Source organism: Hevea brasiliensis, chromosome 10, assembly GCF_030052815.1.
Source record: "Hevea brasiliensis isolate MT/VB/25A 57/8 chromosome 10, ASM3005281v1, whole genome shotgun sequence".
NCBI classification, from domain to species: Eukaryota; Viridiplantae; Streptophyta; class Magnoliopsida; order Malpighiales; family Euphorbiaceae; genus Hevea; species Hevea brasiliensis.
In genome coordinates this window covers 4,985,447-5,001,760 of record NC_079502.1, presented here as the reverse complement: position 1 = coordinate 5,001,760, position 16,314 = coordinate 4,985,447, and the positions used below count along the sequence as shown (strand labels likewise).

General features: G+C 37.0%; 2 protein-coding genes across 3 annotated transcripts in view; one reads left to right on the top strand and one right to left on the bottom strand.

Annotated features, from left to right (window-relative positions):
* Nucleotides 1–12,388, top strand: part of LOC110631655 (serine/threonine-protein kinase BLUS1) — a 97,326-nt gene extending 84,938 nt beyond the window's left edge. Inside the window, 11 exon segments of the mRNA XM_058128986.1 lie at nucleotides 9,376–9,444; nucleotides 9,588–9,734; nucleotides 9,839–9,921; nucleotides 10,133–10,390; nucleotides 10,831–10,880; nucleotides 10,959–11,020; nucleotides 11,240–11,359; nucleotides 11,451–11,531; nucleotides 11,825–11,886; nucleotides 11,965–12,016; nucleotides 12,199–12,388. Coding sequence (XP_057984969.1) covers nucleotides 9,376–9,444; nucleotides 9,588–9,734; nucleotides 9,839–9,921; nucleotides 10,133–10,390; nucleotides 10,831–10,880; nucleotides 10,959–11,020; nucleotides 11,240–11,359; nucleotides 11,451–11,531; nucleotides 11,825–11,886; nucleotides 11,965–12,016; nucleotides 12,199–12,237 — 1,023 coding nt within the window. The 3' untranslated portion in view covers nucleotides 12,238–12,388.
* Nucleotides 12,389–12,686: 298 nt separating this feature from the next.
* Nucleotides 12,687–15,744, bottom strand: LOC110631619 (probable inactive poly [ADP-ribose] polymerase SRO2). 2 transcript variants are annotated; one of them, XM_021779505.2, is made up of 6 exons: nucleotides 15,592–15,744; nucleotides 14,889–15,388; nucleotides 14,281–14,519; nucleotides 14,054–14,193; nucleotides 13,854–13,949; nucleotides 12,687–12,998 (listed from the first exon to the last, which is right to left on the bottom strand). In XM_021779505.2, the coding sequence occupies exons 1-6, from the start codon at nucleotides 15,613–15,615 to the stop codon at nucleotides 12,960–12,962; spliced, it is 1,038 nt and encodes a 345-aa protein (XP_021635197.2). In that variant the 5' UTR covers nucleotides 15,616–15,744; the 3' UTR covers nucleotides 12,687–12,959. The 2 variants fall into 2 exon arrangements, with proteins under 2 accessions (XP_021635197.2, XP_021635199.2); XM_021779507.2 differs by lacking the exon at nucleotides 12,687–12,998 and adding an exon at nucleotides 13,335–13,481.
* Nucleotides 15,745–16,314: the final 570 nt, after the last annotated feature.

Sequence of the window (16,314 nt, the reverse complement as noted above, 5' to 3'; positions counted from 1 at the left end):
TCCTGAGGTTGTCCACATCGGGCACACATATCCTAGAACCTTGCACTAGGGCGCCATCATTGGCAAATCCGAACTCACCACCTTCACCTTGCTGTACTCTTTCTATAATCTTCATCAATTGTTGGTCTCTGTGCTGGGAAACTCTAACTCTGTCCCTCAAGTCTGGCCTCACTGAAAAGTGAGCCAACAATACCCCCTCATCTGAAAGATCTAGGTAATCATCTCTGCTGAAATGTGCGCCAAACTGCCAGAAGATTTTCTGCTTAAAGCATCTGCTACTACATTGGCCTTCCCAGGGTGGTACTGGATGGGGCAATCATAGTCTTCCAGAAGCTCCATCCATCTCCTCTGTCTCAAGTTTAAATCCCTCTGTTGGAAGATGTACTTCAAACTCTTATGGTCGGTGTATATCTCGCACACTTCACCATACAGGTAGTGTCTCCAGATTTTTAGTGCAAAGACTACAGCCGCCATTTCCAAATCATGGGTGGGATAGTTCTGCTCATGCCTCTTCAGCTGCCTTGAAGCATAAGCCACTACTTTTCCATTCCGCATCAAAACACACCCTAGGCCAACTCTAGAGGCATCACAGTACACGGTGTATCCTTCACCGCTCATAGGTAGTGTTAACACAGGGGCAATGGTTAGACACTCCTTATCCTCATCATTATAACTGACTCTATCGAGCTCTCTTCCTGTCCTTTGCATCTTATCCACTTCCCTTTTCATATTTTTGGTATTGTTGGTATCATTTCAACCTGCTGTACTTATTCCTTAATTTTAGTCCTATCTCATCCTTACACCTTTTCCTTCAAAGATGTCTATCCCATCATCAACTTTAACTTTCTTTTTATTTCTTAGTCTTATCTTGAATACTAGTTTCATTACTTCAAGAATTCTAACCCTATGATTTACTCCTACCAGCACATTCTTCACCTTATGTAACACTTATAATTACCCATAGAAAATTTTTTTTTTTCTTGTATCCCCTTTTTTCCAACTTAACTATCAGAACATTATCATTCCCTATCAGCCTTAGTAGGAAATTGCTTATCCTGGATGAATATGAGCCCCATAAACTATAAGTTCCATCTGAACTAACACTGATGTAGGAAATATGTGTCATGCCTTAATTCCAAACAAGATACTTCACGTGTTCATTCTCCTTAATATAATCATATATACTGCCCATAGCTTTCTAAACTTCAACCTCAAATTACCCATCAGCAACAATTTCATCTATTGAATCTCAACCATAAATAGTACTTCCTCCAGCTCATAGTTTAAAACAGTTGCAAGCCTTAGTAGCTAACTCAATTTAACTCCTGTCATTACTCTGTTCGTCCTTTCATACTTAATACTAGGTATGCACTTACTGTCATTCTCATATCAGGAAATTATGTATGAATTTGTGCCTACTAAACTCTCAATAACTAGGTCTCATTGACTCGCTTTTGTTCCTTATATAACCTTCTAGAACCAAAAGCACAAGCTAAACTTGAAAAGAAAGAAAATATCCTCTTATATTCAACTACACCCGATTGTCATATTATAACGTTTCACCTAAGTTTCTTGGTCTTTATCTCCAAATTTCATCATCTCCTAGCACAATTATGCTCTACCTATAAGTTATCATCTGCATAAACCCTTTACCGTACCATTTTCCTTCTTGACATAATATTTTATAATTTATTAACTTTACTTATACTCGACCTATGATTCATATCTATCATCGTTTTTATTGTGCCCTTAACTTTTGTTGATTCCTGAAAGATTTCCCTTACTAATAAATTCTTCCAACACTAATTCCACCCTTATCTAGGGTCATTAATTTAATCCCTTAGACTGACTTTTATTCAACTTACTGCTTACTAACTTCTCTTTCTCTACCTATTTAGGTAGTCCGCAATACCATCGCACACCTTCTAACATTTACTCATTATTATTGTATTCCATACCTCCATCACTTTTCTCACTAATGTGATCCCATTTTGGGTTTTCCATCCTTGTCATTCTCCTTGCCAAGAATAACACTTAGCCTATCCTATATCTTAACTTTGTTCCTTTTATTATGCGCTCTTTAGGTTGTCCTTTCATTTATTTCCTTTGTCTTACCCAAAATAGAACTTGACTATTCTATCCCTGGTTCCATTCTTCTTCCTAACATAATAGCTGTACTTGCTAACTATATCTTTCAGAGTCTCTATCGCGTTATCATATGTCTGTGCTACTCAGATTTGGTCCTTTGACCACTCTAGCTAGTACTTCCACTAGCATTTAGATTATATTGCATCTGCAATCAATTGCCCAAACTTTCATTCTGCACTTTCTTTATCCATTGGCCTTCTGTGATTGATCTTCGCTAATTTATTACTCTTAACACTATTATAATTAGATTATACTATTGTTTTGAATAATTTGAAATTAGAAAGGAACTCAGCAAATTACAGTCATACTTTTATTGTATGATCTCTATTCTTATCCTTTAACTTACATAATACCCTTACTACCTCGAGAACTGATTCTGCAGTAATTTTATTTATTATTATTTTTATTATTATTATTATTATTATTATTTTCCATGTTTACTCAATTCCAAAACTTAAGATTTCGGGCACCCAAACCCGTCATCCAATTCAAAGGATTTACATCCATCGTGATCTGATTATATATGATTCCTATAATGGAACTTGTATCCTCTCCAGGATACCCGAGCCAACTACTCTCTACCACACTCTACAGTCCCATCTGGGACACTATTCCATAAGTCATCATTATCAGTAATAACCTTCGATCCATTCTGAAAAGATAGGACTATATCCTAACTTGCTGCAACAAAGGTACTACATCTACCACCTTGCCAGAACCATGTCAAGTTAATGACTCTTTTATCATATCATAGCTCTATAAATCATCAATTCATAGTTTCGACCTTCTCTAGGTAGTAGAGTTGTACTTTATTCCATACTGATACACACAAGGTATACTATTCTCACTCTATAAGTGTCACCTTTACTTTGCAACTAGTCCGAAACCTCGGGTCTGATGGCAACTCTTGATGAAACTCTAGCTCATGCTGGGGTAACTGAGTCACTGACTCTAGTTATCACCCAACCGTGACCTTTCAATATTCTAACTCTAAACTCTTAGCCAGAGTTCCCAACTCCTCTGCAAATATAGAACTCGTTGCGCATAACTGTACCAAAACAGAAGCCATCTCAAACACCCTCATTATGGAGCACCACGGGGATGCACGCAGCTCTACACAATAATCTCATGTCGGTACTGTAATCTGCAGCTTACAGAGCAGACATCGAGAATATTGTATAGTTACTACGATACGTCCTAACAGACTAGGTCTCCTAATTTCTTATCTCTCCTGAATCTTCTATTATCACAAACTTATTACATTGGGTCATCTACGATGTTGCCGGTGAGTGGTATCCTCATCCTTATCTAGGGCAACTGTACTTTTAAGACTCACTTTTATGTACTCGTGTCTTACACGAAATGGGCACACCATTTAAACCCATACTGACAAAAATATAATATTTCTTGGAGTACGTATCCTCATGATAGATCTCACATGTCTACAAACTCTATTTCACATTTCTGTGTACTCCACGAAAATCAAGACACTAACTGAGGTAATCTTATATTTCCCGAGGTATAACGTAGAATCTAGAAACAAAGAATTACAGGAAAAGACGAAACAGAATCCTATACTCCGCATGTGACTCCTAGTAGACTCTTCCCAACACTTATATTGTAACACCCTCCCGGTAACCACTCCGTACATTCTACTGTTCCGGTGACTGGTGTCGGTCCGGACAGCTAGAACGTCCGGAAAAATATTTAAACTAAAGTTAGGAACCCTAATTAACTCAAATATTAATAAGAAAAAATTAGTAAAAATTTTAGAAATAAAATACAACTGAGTCAAACGAGCCGGTGCCCAAGCGATGGGTCACCGGAGGGAAGTTGCGGTTCTCGCAACGAGGAGCCCTAGACCCGGGGGAAAAATTATAAAATAATTTTTGGGACTCCAGAGAAGGGTAATTGAGGTTCCCATGGCATTAGAATGCCAAGAAAATACCTAGAAAAATTTTTCAATCGGTACAGACGATTTTGACCCGTTAAGCCAAACGGAGGGCATTTTGGTCATTTCGCCTTCCGAGGTGATTTTTGGCCGACTTGTCCAGTTGAGTAAATAATTAATATGACATAAAATATGAAGAAATATTGCTAGAAATTAAATTGAAAATGAGTAGTGGAGGAAAGAAAAGAAAAATGCAACAAATGCAAATTATGACCTCAAAGTGATGTCATTAAGGAAATGTGGACCAATCACAAATAAGCCATCCTTTGACTAACAAGTTAAAGAGATAAATGAAGACTAATGAGGACCAAAAATCAGCTGCTCTTCTTCTCCTTCTTCTCCACCAAAAACGTGAACCCTTCCTTCCACCCTCCATTGGAGCTCAATCAAGCAAGCTTGATTTCCTACCTTGTCTCACCATAAAATCCTAACCTAGCTTCACTAAAACTTGCCCTAGCACCTTGCTAAAGCCTTTGGCAGCCAAGAAAAGCCAAGAAAGTGAAGGAATTGCTTGGGAAAATTCTGCCCAAACAAGGTTAGTGCATATATACAATTAAAGCTTTTTAAATTCTATGTTAGAGACTTGGAATAAGTAGGAATTTATAACTAAAATGAATGAAATCTATGTCTATCCATGCCCTAAGTTTTGGCAGCCCTATTGAATGAAAAGGTATGAGTGTTTTGATGGGCTTAAAGTGGACTAGATATCAAGATTAAACCATGTATGCATGTGATTATTGAAAGAGATAGTTAATTAAAGCATGTTGTGAAAAATTCATATGGAAATTAGGGTTTGGAAAGGTGAAAGTGTGAATTGGCTTAGGAAATTGTTAGGGCACATTGTAATGGTCAATTAGTGACCATTTTAGATATGTTGACCATAAATGGGACTGAAAAATGCTATGGCAAAGTGAGGTGAAATCTGCCCTATGGACAGCAGCATAGGGACTGAAATTTCAGTCCCTTTGCACTGCCATAACTTGGGCTGTGTTTGTCCAATTGATGTTTGGCCAATTGGACATGAAACTAGGCTTATAATGGCACATTTTTGCTGAAGAAACCATGCCCGAAAGACCAAAGCAAAAGGGTCAAAACTCAGCCACAATCCGGAACCCTGAAACTACCTCTGCAGAATTTGACCAAATGAACAGTAACTGTTCATTTGGCCATAAGTCACTGTATATTTGGTCAATTGGTCTGAAATTTTTACAGCAACAAGTTAAGACATAGAAAAACAACTTTCATGAAGGAACCTACCCCAAATTATGGCCAGAACCCAGTCAACCAAGTGACTCAAGTCACTGTTCATGCACTGTAGATATGGTAAAATTCTGCAGACTGCATATCCGGACAGCCTGGGTTTTTGAGCCATATCTGGAGCTACAAAACTCCAAATGGAGTGATTCAAAAAAAGAAATTCAACTAGACAAAATAAGGAACAACTTTTATGTTTTACATTTCTTCAAATTCCAACAGTAACAGTGTCCAATGGAACAGTGAAATTATGGTACAAAATCTGAAAAATCTGCTCCTTTGGTTTAATGCTTAGAAATGGTAAAAACACTTAATGCCAACAAGTTTTAAACACCAAATGTGGTATGTTGGGAGTGCCAAAGTTGATGTACACATTTTTATTCTAAAAGTCAACATTTTTGTTGACCAATGATGAATAGTAACACCAAAAAAATTGAAATTCACAATTGACAAATTTAAGAGTTTCAAATGCCCTAGTATACCTAACAAGATTGGTTTGGATAGTTTGGCATGTCAATAGGGTTCAGTTAGCTGTACTGCACATGGCAAAAATGCCATTTCGTGATTTCATGGCTTTTAGCCATTCTGACTTTGTATTGAGACTTGGCCTTGTGCGGATATTATTTACTGACTTGTTAGCCGCTTTTACCTGCCGAGATACGTATGTGACCGATGGTGTGACGGCCCGAGGTACTAGGTACCCGGTGCGATTTACCCGTTATCGATCCGATCGTCTAGTGTAGGTTACTTGGGGCAACCAAATGAATAAAAGTGAATAGAGTTAATGAATTAATGAATATACCAAAATCAAACAAAGAAAGCATACACTTTGCATACACATTTATTTTCTTGCCAATTTCTTCTATTATATTATTGCACCACTAAGCATTATTGCTTAGCGCGTTGCTTTGCCACGCGTGAGTACTGGAGATTCCGATCGTGAGCCCAGTAGACCACAGGTGGGTGAGTCCATCCGATTACGCTCGATGTCTGTGTCACCTCACTACTGCGATTGCATCGGTAGGGCACTAGGTGTCATTTTGTCATTTTGATATTTTGTAGCAGATTTGTATTTTCTCACATGTATTTGAACTCATGTAATATATTTTGATGTTTATGTAAATAACGAAAGTTATGACTATGAATGCAAGATTTGAGCATGTATTTATTGCTTGTATATGAGAAATGGATGTTGAGAAATGAAAAGGTTGTTGAAACCTGAAACTGAAAAATTGTTGAAACCTTGATATTGAGTTTTGTGATGATATTGAAGTTGAGAATGAATGAATTTGTCTATTGGAAGTGTTTTTAACAGGTTCTGAAGAACGGTTTTCTCCATTTTTAGCCGGTACTCCGCCGGATTTTCTTTAAAATTTTCGGAACCTTAAATGAATGATACTTTTGATGAATGGTTTAAATAAATTGTATTTCATAAATTATATGCAAAAGCATTGTCTAAATTAATTGAGGAATATTAGAGTGTGCCGGTACACCAGGTGGCATTACTTACTCGGGTATACTGTACACGGGTAAGGGGTGTCACATAGATAATTTTTTCCTATGAATCTGGAGCCTAAGCTCTGATACCACATTTGTCACGACCCAACCTATGGGCCGGACCAGCACTAGGACCTGGGCCAGCCTAAAGCCCCCGAGGCCCGTAGTAAGCCTAACTGTTCATTAACCCAACTCTAAGGCCCATTGGGCCCAAATTCAAGAAAACAAACGGACAGAGTCCGGCCATAAAATGGACTTTCCAACGGGGAGTTTTCGACTCACCCGACCTGTAAACACAATAAACCATCCATTGGGGAGCTCAGCTCACCCTCCACATACTCATCAACATAATAATAAATGGGAGCTCAGCTCCCTCATCCAATCCATCAAAACAGACTTAAAATATTAAGTTTACAGGTCCAACATGAATATAATATTAGAGACCATATTCATATTATTAGTGCTAACACATGAGGAAATTCTAGGAGTAAATAAAATTACACAAATATCGATAAACAACCTGCGAAGTATAAAAGCAGGTTAACCCAGAATAAATATCCTCCTGTGGCCTGTAAAAATTTTTGAACAGGAGTGAGCGTTCGACTCAGAGAGTAAAATATCAATCTTAACTATAATCTCTATAACTATCTGAACTAATGCACCCTGTAGAGTGAAATGCAACATAAACAACATTTTCACATCATAACATCAAAAAGGTAATTTGGAGCACTCACACACCCTGTAGTATCAATCATAACATATGGGAGCTGATCCCCTATACAGCTCTCTTAAATCCAACCTGGTGCCAGCGAATTACTCAAGCTCGGACTTCCACTTAATAACCAAATCGAGGGTCCCAGCGAATTACTCAAGCCGTGACTACCCCTCGAAGGAACGGGTCCCAGCGAATTACTCAAGCCGTGACTACCCCGTCCTATCCATAGTCCACACCACATCACACGCACGCCAACGCACGCACACTGCTCCAAATTACCACAACAACATCCATGGCATATTAACAGTTATGAATGCAACATAAATCGTGCCTAGAGTTTAACTAAATAAATATATGCATATAAGTGATGCATGGGCATGCTGAACATATAATAATATCGAAATTACAATTAAAATTAATATTTTACTCACAGACTTGACGACAAATTACAATGGCGGCTGGGCGGAGGAAGAAGGCTGTCCCGGCTCACCTGACAATCATATTACATTTATTTAATACAATCTGACTCAATACAAACAAAGAAAAAGACCAATTACGTCCTAAGTCGTGCCGAAAATCCGGCAGAGTCTCCCCTATACCTAGGACCTACCCAACCTGCAAAAGGGTTCAAAACACACTTCTATACTCACAATCCATATATCAACAGTTCAATCATATCACACAGCCCCTCCTGGGCCCATCAAATCAGTCATCCATCACAATACGCAAAATTTCAATTTAGTCCTTATTATTGATCATTTTTGCAAAAACTGCCCAAATAAGCTCTAAAAATTATAAAACTTTGCCCCGCGGTCCTTAGCAATATTACTAAGCTATTGCAAAAAGAATCGTAATTTTCTAAGCTACCACGAATATTTTATGGATTTTTAATCCTATTTAAGCACTAGAAAATTACGTAAAAAGAAAGGTTCGGGTTTACCTTTGCCGATTCCGACTTCGGGAACGCGCTCGGGATGCCTGACAATGGTGGGGTAGCCAAAACCTCGATCCAATTGGGAGACTTTTCCGATGTTGATGTCATGCGGAAATTCACAGATCCGAACAACTGTCGAATTTCCGCGAATTGAGGATACCTACACGAAGCCCAATAATAATATATAAAAAATCAAGGGTGTTACATCTATGCAGCTTTCTACACGCTGACATCTACAAATGCCTCTGGTCTGTGAATCATTTGTGCACCACCTAATTAAAATATTTTTTTTTTTATTTTTTTTTTTGAGTATTTATTGTCCATGCTGCAGTGATATAACTTGAAGTCTCATACCAATGCTCTTCTCTGTTGACATCAACTAACACAAAATTTGCATATGTGACCAAACTCAACTCAACTCAACTCGACTAAGCCTTTATCCCAAAAATTTGGGATCGGCTATATGGATTCGCTTTCTCCACTCTGAACGATTTTGATTTTGGGTTAAATCCTCAGAAATGTGTAATGCTTTTAGGTCATGTTGTAATACTCTCTTCCAAGTCAATTTAAGTCTACCCCTTTTTTTCCTTTTATCCTCTAACCTAATGTGCTCTACTTGTCTAACTGGAACTCCCGTATGTCTACGCTTCACATGACCAAACCACCTCAATCTCCCTTCTCTCAACTTATCTTCAATTGTCACAACTCCTACCTTTTCTCTAATACTCTCGTTACGGACTTTATCTAGTCTAGCATGCATATGTGACAAAAAAAAAATTTGCATATGTGACAAAAAAAAAAAAAAATCAGCCAGATTAATAATAATCATAACTGGATAGAACTTTAACGTAATTTAAGCTCTTATTGACTTTGCAGCAAGAGTATATACGAGGAATCAGTGAATGGAATTTTGATCTGGAGGATTTGAAAAAACAGGCTGCTCTTGTAAGTAGGTTCATGCCTTTGAATTATATACCTTGTTCTAGTTTTTTTTTTTTTTCCTTTTTTTTTCCCCACTAGGTTTGATATGGTATGTAAACAAATCAGATGATGTTCTTACTCTTGCAAGATTACTGCTTCACATATAGATTCAGGATTATGATGGCATTTCAACTGCTAATCGAGATTTGAGCAGCAAGCAGGGGGGATCAGATAATTTAGCTGTACTTGGAGATAGGTTGTCAATGCAAAGGGAAAATAATTCTAATTTTGAAAAAACAAGCCTCTTGCCAGAGGTAATATAACGTATTAACAATGAACTTAGCTTGCTCTATGGTTTCAGCCTCTGAGTCATGAGCTCCTATCTGGATGGTTACTGTCTACCTTCCATTGGTTTCAGGATGGCTCAAAAGAGAGAAATAGTGTTCAAATTGTTGAGAGTTCACTGGCTTCTTATCCCGTTTGTCCTCTACAAGCGCTCAAGTACGTCTAATTTTCCTTTCCCATGGATTCAGATAGTTAATAATCATCCTCAATTTCAAATATGCTTACTGCCTCGAGGATAATTTTTGTGCTTCATGTTCGATTGTTCGATGCTTAAAGGCATTCTTTCAATATGACACATAAATAATGTCCATCTTAAACAAATATGGCGTATAAGTATTCATTTATATTGCCAATTCCCTTGTTGCAGCGGCCACTTTGATAGTCATCCAGATAATGTCAACGGATATAGTTTCGATCTGCAAGGAGCTAACCACTCAATTAGTGAAGGTTCCATGTTGGTATTATCATCAATCAATGACAAAGGAACTAGAAGCTTTGGAAGTGATGATCTGAAGTTTTTTAGCTCTCTACCACGCGATGTAAATTCTGAAAGTTCATCCTTCAGTTGGTCAGTACAATTAAAGAATGACGTTCCTCCAAATAAAGTCAGTTATGACAGTGAAATGTGAGTTCCAGAATCCAGAACATTATTGGCTTCTTTATGGACTTTCTAATTCAACCACTTATGCATATTAACTCGTAAACACAGATCTAATACAGAACTAGGGTATGTGTTTGGATGCTTTTTTTTCCCCTTGTGATGTTTAATTTCATGTTCCCTTATTGCCATGCAAATACTGCGTGTGAAGGCTCCACATCATCTGCTCTTCTCACCGCCATGTTTTTATTAATCCGAGCATGCTTATGAAGCTAAAATTTGCCAATTATGTGAATCTTGGAATTTAAGCACTGAAAATTAGGCCTCCATATTTTGCTTCTTATTTCTATTACTTTTATCCTTGTCATGTCGAAAAAAAAAAGGATATGCATGGTAAAAACTACTGAAATTTTCAGAGAGATGATATCATTAATAGAATTAATAATGCAGTTGTTCATTATGTGCAGTGATCAATTTTTACACCATCAGAAGAAGGACAACGGTAGTTCTCCATCTGGTAACATATTTGCACTCTAGCTAGTTTGCACAAACACTAGAATTTGCTGTGTTTATTAATTTAGTGAAAATACATCAGGTGATCAGGATTTTCAATGCAGCCAGCAGTTCAAAGCCCCATTGGCAGATTCCAGTCCAAAGGTATGCTGGTATGGTATATATTACATGCAAAAACAGAAATTATGGTTTTTGAACTGCATAGAATGAAACATTTCTGAAAACAAAATGAGGGCTAGCATATTTTTGCAAAAAATTCAGCGTATCAGTAGCCAAGGTTTAATGTTATTTTTTTTAAGGGATTTCCTTTCTTTAGCTAGTAGTTTGACCAATATAAGCAATGGTACTTTTTGTTTCTTGCAGGGTTGTCCAATGGGGTCAATTAACTCATTTGTTGGAGGATCCATGAATTCTATGACAAGCACATCTGTTTCATTATTATCCTCGTTGCAGCGAATATTGCAGCAGAACACTATGCAAAGGGTGTGTGTTGAAATTTTTTCTTTTTCCTGTTGCTGTGTTTGATAAACATCATGCTTTGGCATTTCTCGTCATTCTCAAATCTTTCTGGCAGGAGCAAACTTTAAGATTGATAAGATATGTGGATAATCTAACAGATTTTATGAAGGCCACAAGCCGCAATGAGTACTTGCAGGTATGATATATACTTCTGAACGTAAGCAAAATTTCAGTCTGCATGATGAAATTGCTTATAGACTTAAGTGGGAGGTTGTGTGGTCCTTATTGACTTGAAACATTAAATATGGAAGTGGCCATTTTTTCCCTACAACACAAAACATCCAGCTAATTTAAGTTGGCATTTAAAATAAGGGAGAATTACAATGAGGCACTTGCGGCATTATGTTTTCCTTCTCTCTCTCTAATTTTTTTTTATTTTTTTATTTTGCTCTGTTGTTGTCGGGCATGGTTGAACTTTCACAATCGCAGATGCTTTCTGCTTCTGCAAGGGGAAGGGAACTGCAATCTCAGATTATCAATATGCAACTAAGGTATGTGAGATGTTTCCTTCCCATTAAAAGAATGTTTGATTTCTTTCTCTCATTGTTTATTGTGCTTTTCTATACCAGGATTAGGCAGCTTCTTGACGACTTGCAGGAACAGAAAAATAAAAATTCTGAGGTACGTCTACTTCCTTTAAAGGTATGCTTGAAACATGTGTTGCACTTTACTGCTTCAATTTTGAATATTCAATGCCTTGGAAAGGACAAGTAAACGCATCAATTGGAAGGTGGTAACTTGTCCTTAGAGTTCTTGAAAACTTTAGATCTCATCATAACAGGTTCCATTCTGATGTTACACAGCTGGAAGGACAATTAAGCATTTTGTTCAACAAAGGCTAGGAGCAGCAGACCATTTTTACGCCTCACCTGCCCCAAAGTATAAAAAGGAATCCCCTGCATGTATACTCCATCATATTTGTGAGAAGCTACAAAAGGAAAAAAGGGTCGGAAGACCCAATTTAAGTTTCAACCATAAGTTTTCCAATTTTAAGTTTGTATGTTATGTATTCGGCCTCTCAGGTTCTCAGAAAATCTGAATTGATCACTATGTACTTGGCAAGCAGATTCTGAATTTGGTGGGTTCAATGAGGCCTGTTTAAGTAACTGTTAATATTCTTGTTGGGCCAGTGAGAGATCTCTTGGAGATTATTCAATGACAGGTTTAAATAGGATAAAATGGCAAAAACACTTCTTCAACCAAAGTAGGATCTGATTCTGCAGTCAAATCCATTCATTTTTGTGACTGAAAAAAAAAGGATAATAAGAATTCAACGGTATAAACTGGAACCTGAACCAAAATCCAATCAAATGATCTTGTAAATTGATAATTGGAATAAAGTCCAAGTAAACAATCTTGTAAATTGACATAATTGCTGGAAAAGGGATTTACAACTGCTTTTAGTTTCTGGTTTAAGTTTGAAACTATGGAAAAAGCTTAGCTGTAACATCTAACATTCTAAAAGAATGCTATCACCGTCAGCTATATCACATTTCTTCTTGTTTTAGTTGTTGCTGCTGCTTCTAGATGCTGCTACAAAAGCTGGCTGCAGATTGTAAGAATGTCAATATTTGGTGCCCCTGCTAGATGTTCTGATCACAAGCTGCATTAGAATAAGATTTCAATCTTTTAGTTGGAGAAGTACAGAACTGAACCATAACATCATAAGGTATTTAGTGGATTCCGTGTTCACATTGTCAAAGGAATTTATTTCTATTCCTTTGCCTTTTCTTTTTCCTGTTAAATATTGCTTTCATTTGGAAATCTCTTTCAACAATTGGATTCCCTGGTCCATAGCAAAAGTGAAAGTGATTCTTTATTTATTTATTTTAATTTCAAGAAATGGTATAATCTGAAAACGGTTAATCCAACCCCCTATTTTTCATCGTTTTGTAGGTATAAGCGTTCAGAGGAAATGAGTAAAATAAATAACAGGCAGTGCACAGGAAAAATTTTGACTCTTGCAATATTGGAGAATTTCCAAGATTGTAGGGTTCTTAATAGCAAGAATCTCAACAGTTCTCTTTTACAATAATAAATGAAAAAAACTCACAGTTCTTCTCTTTCACGCAGACTAGCTTACTTCCTGTCAAAGTAGTAAATTCTGTGAACACACATTGCTTAGGCAGGAAATTACTGAAATATTTTCCTAGTCATACTTTTCCATCTACCTAACCTAACCAGACGTCCAAAATTCAAGATTTCAGCTATACCTTTTACATTTTTTTAACATTTTACCCTTTTCATATTCCTACCGGAACATTAATGGCTGCCAGATAGTTGCCTCTATTAGTATTTCTATTATGTTATTAAGAAATCAAGATATCTACTTGTTAAGATGGCCCAGCATGTACACCAATTCGCTCAAAATTGTGGTTTAAACAAGAATAAATCAGACGAAACACCTTAAAATTTGAATGAGACCACTAAATTAGTGAATTGATTCAGAAAGTCACACCTTTTCTTTACAAGATTTAATTATATCAATCAAGAGCTTGTCTCCAGTCATCTGCCTCACCCTTCGGATTAGTTGCAGTCTTGTAATTTTGTTTTTCTGCAGATTGAAAATATTTGCAGAAATAAGCATATCTAATATCTATATCCAAGACAAGAAATAGATGCAAAAAGATGGATATGATTATAATATAATACACTTACTTTAAAGTCATCATGAGATTTGAAAATCAAAGCCATCTGAGAAGGATCTAAAAACTTAGACAATATAGACAACAAAGCGGGAAAGCTCATCCATGGTGAGGTGGGTCTTCTGGAGAGCCTCACTTGATTTCTCTTCAAACCTGAACAATAATTCACAAACAAAAGAAGGTCATCCTCAGATTGGAAGCAGAAATAAATTAAAGATTCGAAGTACTGAATTTGCTTACAATTGAAGGAGGGGGCCTTAATACTGATGACATAACTAGGGAAGATGTGAGAATTCATGAAAGCACTCCACACAATGAATCTTCTAGGTTCTACAATATCGTCAACACCAGAATCGAAATCTGTTGAACTCGGTTGAAATTGCTTGGAACCTGCAGGAATCATTTCCATCTTTCCCAGTACTACGCGGCATAACAATATATGCCTTAGACCATTTTCATCAACAGCCGATGATGCCACACTGTGAAATGCAAAGAAAGTAAAATCATCACCAATCTAACTTTCTTGTTCCAGTTTTGCTGTTGTTTGGTTGCCAAGAAACCAGAGGAGAAGTACAGCGATTGCAATATGGTCAACGTTTGTACCCCAATTTGCTCCCAAATCCAAAGTAGATGATTAGGAACATTTGGGTTAGAGATTATTGTATTTGTATCTCTTATTCCTATTGAGTTTCAGTTTCTTCACTTTTCCTACAGTTTCTTGGCAATCAAACAGAGCACCACCAGAACATATTCAACCACCTTATAAATATTCAAGAATTTTTAGCATAAAAATAAACAATAACTCTAAAAATCCTAGAGAATGGTATCATTAATAAAATCAAATTTACCTATCAATGGAAAATTTTGCAGGAGAAAGAGAAATGCCAACACCATGCGATTGACCATTAGAAGTTTCACCGCACTGACTAAATCCATGGGAAATGACTTGACAAATCTCCTCTCTGGAAGCACCAAACCAAGCAAACCGCAGATTAGCATTCCCAGAGCGCCTTTCAGCCACCGCCTGTGAAAAAATCCTGAAAGTAAGCCACCGAGCTTTCCCTGCTGAACCAGACACTGAGTTTTTGTGTATGGCAACAATCCTAGTGTCCTTTGCATGTGTTCCAAGACCCTCAAGCAATGTCTTCTTGATTAAGTCATGCTCAGCGCTTCCTTCTCCAATCTTGACCATTCCATTGCGAGTAAAATCCTCGAAACTGTCATTAATATTATTATTATAACCCGAATGAGCCTCACAGTTTTCAGCATCAGCATCCAAAATTTTGTCTTCATCATTGTCAATTATCACAGACCCTCGATCTTCAATATAAACTTGCACTTTCTGCTTCTGTGTTCAGTCGAAATCAGAAACCACACAAATCAAAAACCGAATAAACCCCCCCATCAACCAAATTCACATAAAAAACATTAAAGAAACTCCAAAACTAAACATCCCACATCCCACAATGCCAACAAAACAAGAAAAAAAAAAGTTCCAGCAAGTGGAGAAAGAAACAAGAGAAAAAATCAAGAATCAAGAAGAGAAGCTACCTGGAGAATGAGGGTGGAAGACATGATTACTTGGTGATAAAAGAAGCAAAAAAGAATTGAACAAAGGAGGAGAACAAGATTTTGTAAAGAATAAAAAACCGTTCTTTCGTGTGGTATTTATAGTTGGCTGTTCTTCTGGCGGTTGAATACTTTTTCGTGCGGCAGTTGCTCATCCAAGACGTAATCGGATTTGCAAATATGGAGCTTGGAGTCGGTCCCAAGCCTTTCTTGACCCGGTTGAATTTGCTCTTTGAAAAGGTGTCGAAATTACATAAATAACCCCAATTGACTAAACACAAGGAGAGAGAGAGCTGAAAAACGTGAGGGCGTTATGGGAATTTCGTATAAGAAAATTAAAATTAATTAATTATGATTAAAGAATTAGTCAGGAGGACGTGTAAAGATTGTGTTTGGCTTACTTAGAATGCAAGCTTATAGGTTGTATCTAAATCCATGCGCTTTGTGTGAGAAGAGGAAGTTTTCCTTTTTAAGAAATGTTACTTTTATTTCTTCTGCCACACCGACTTTTGATATTACATTAAATTTTTCGAAGACTAGGAGAACCTCTTTCTTTGTCTTTTTCCATTGCATGTATTGCACGATATGATAAATTAATTTTGAAAAAGCATAGATTCCTTGAATAGAAGATGATGAAGGTTAATAGGTCAGTGATGAATGTATTATTTAGATTTATATGGTTTTTTTAATGTATTTTATTTAGAA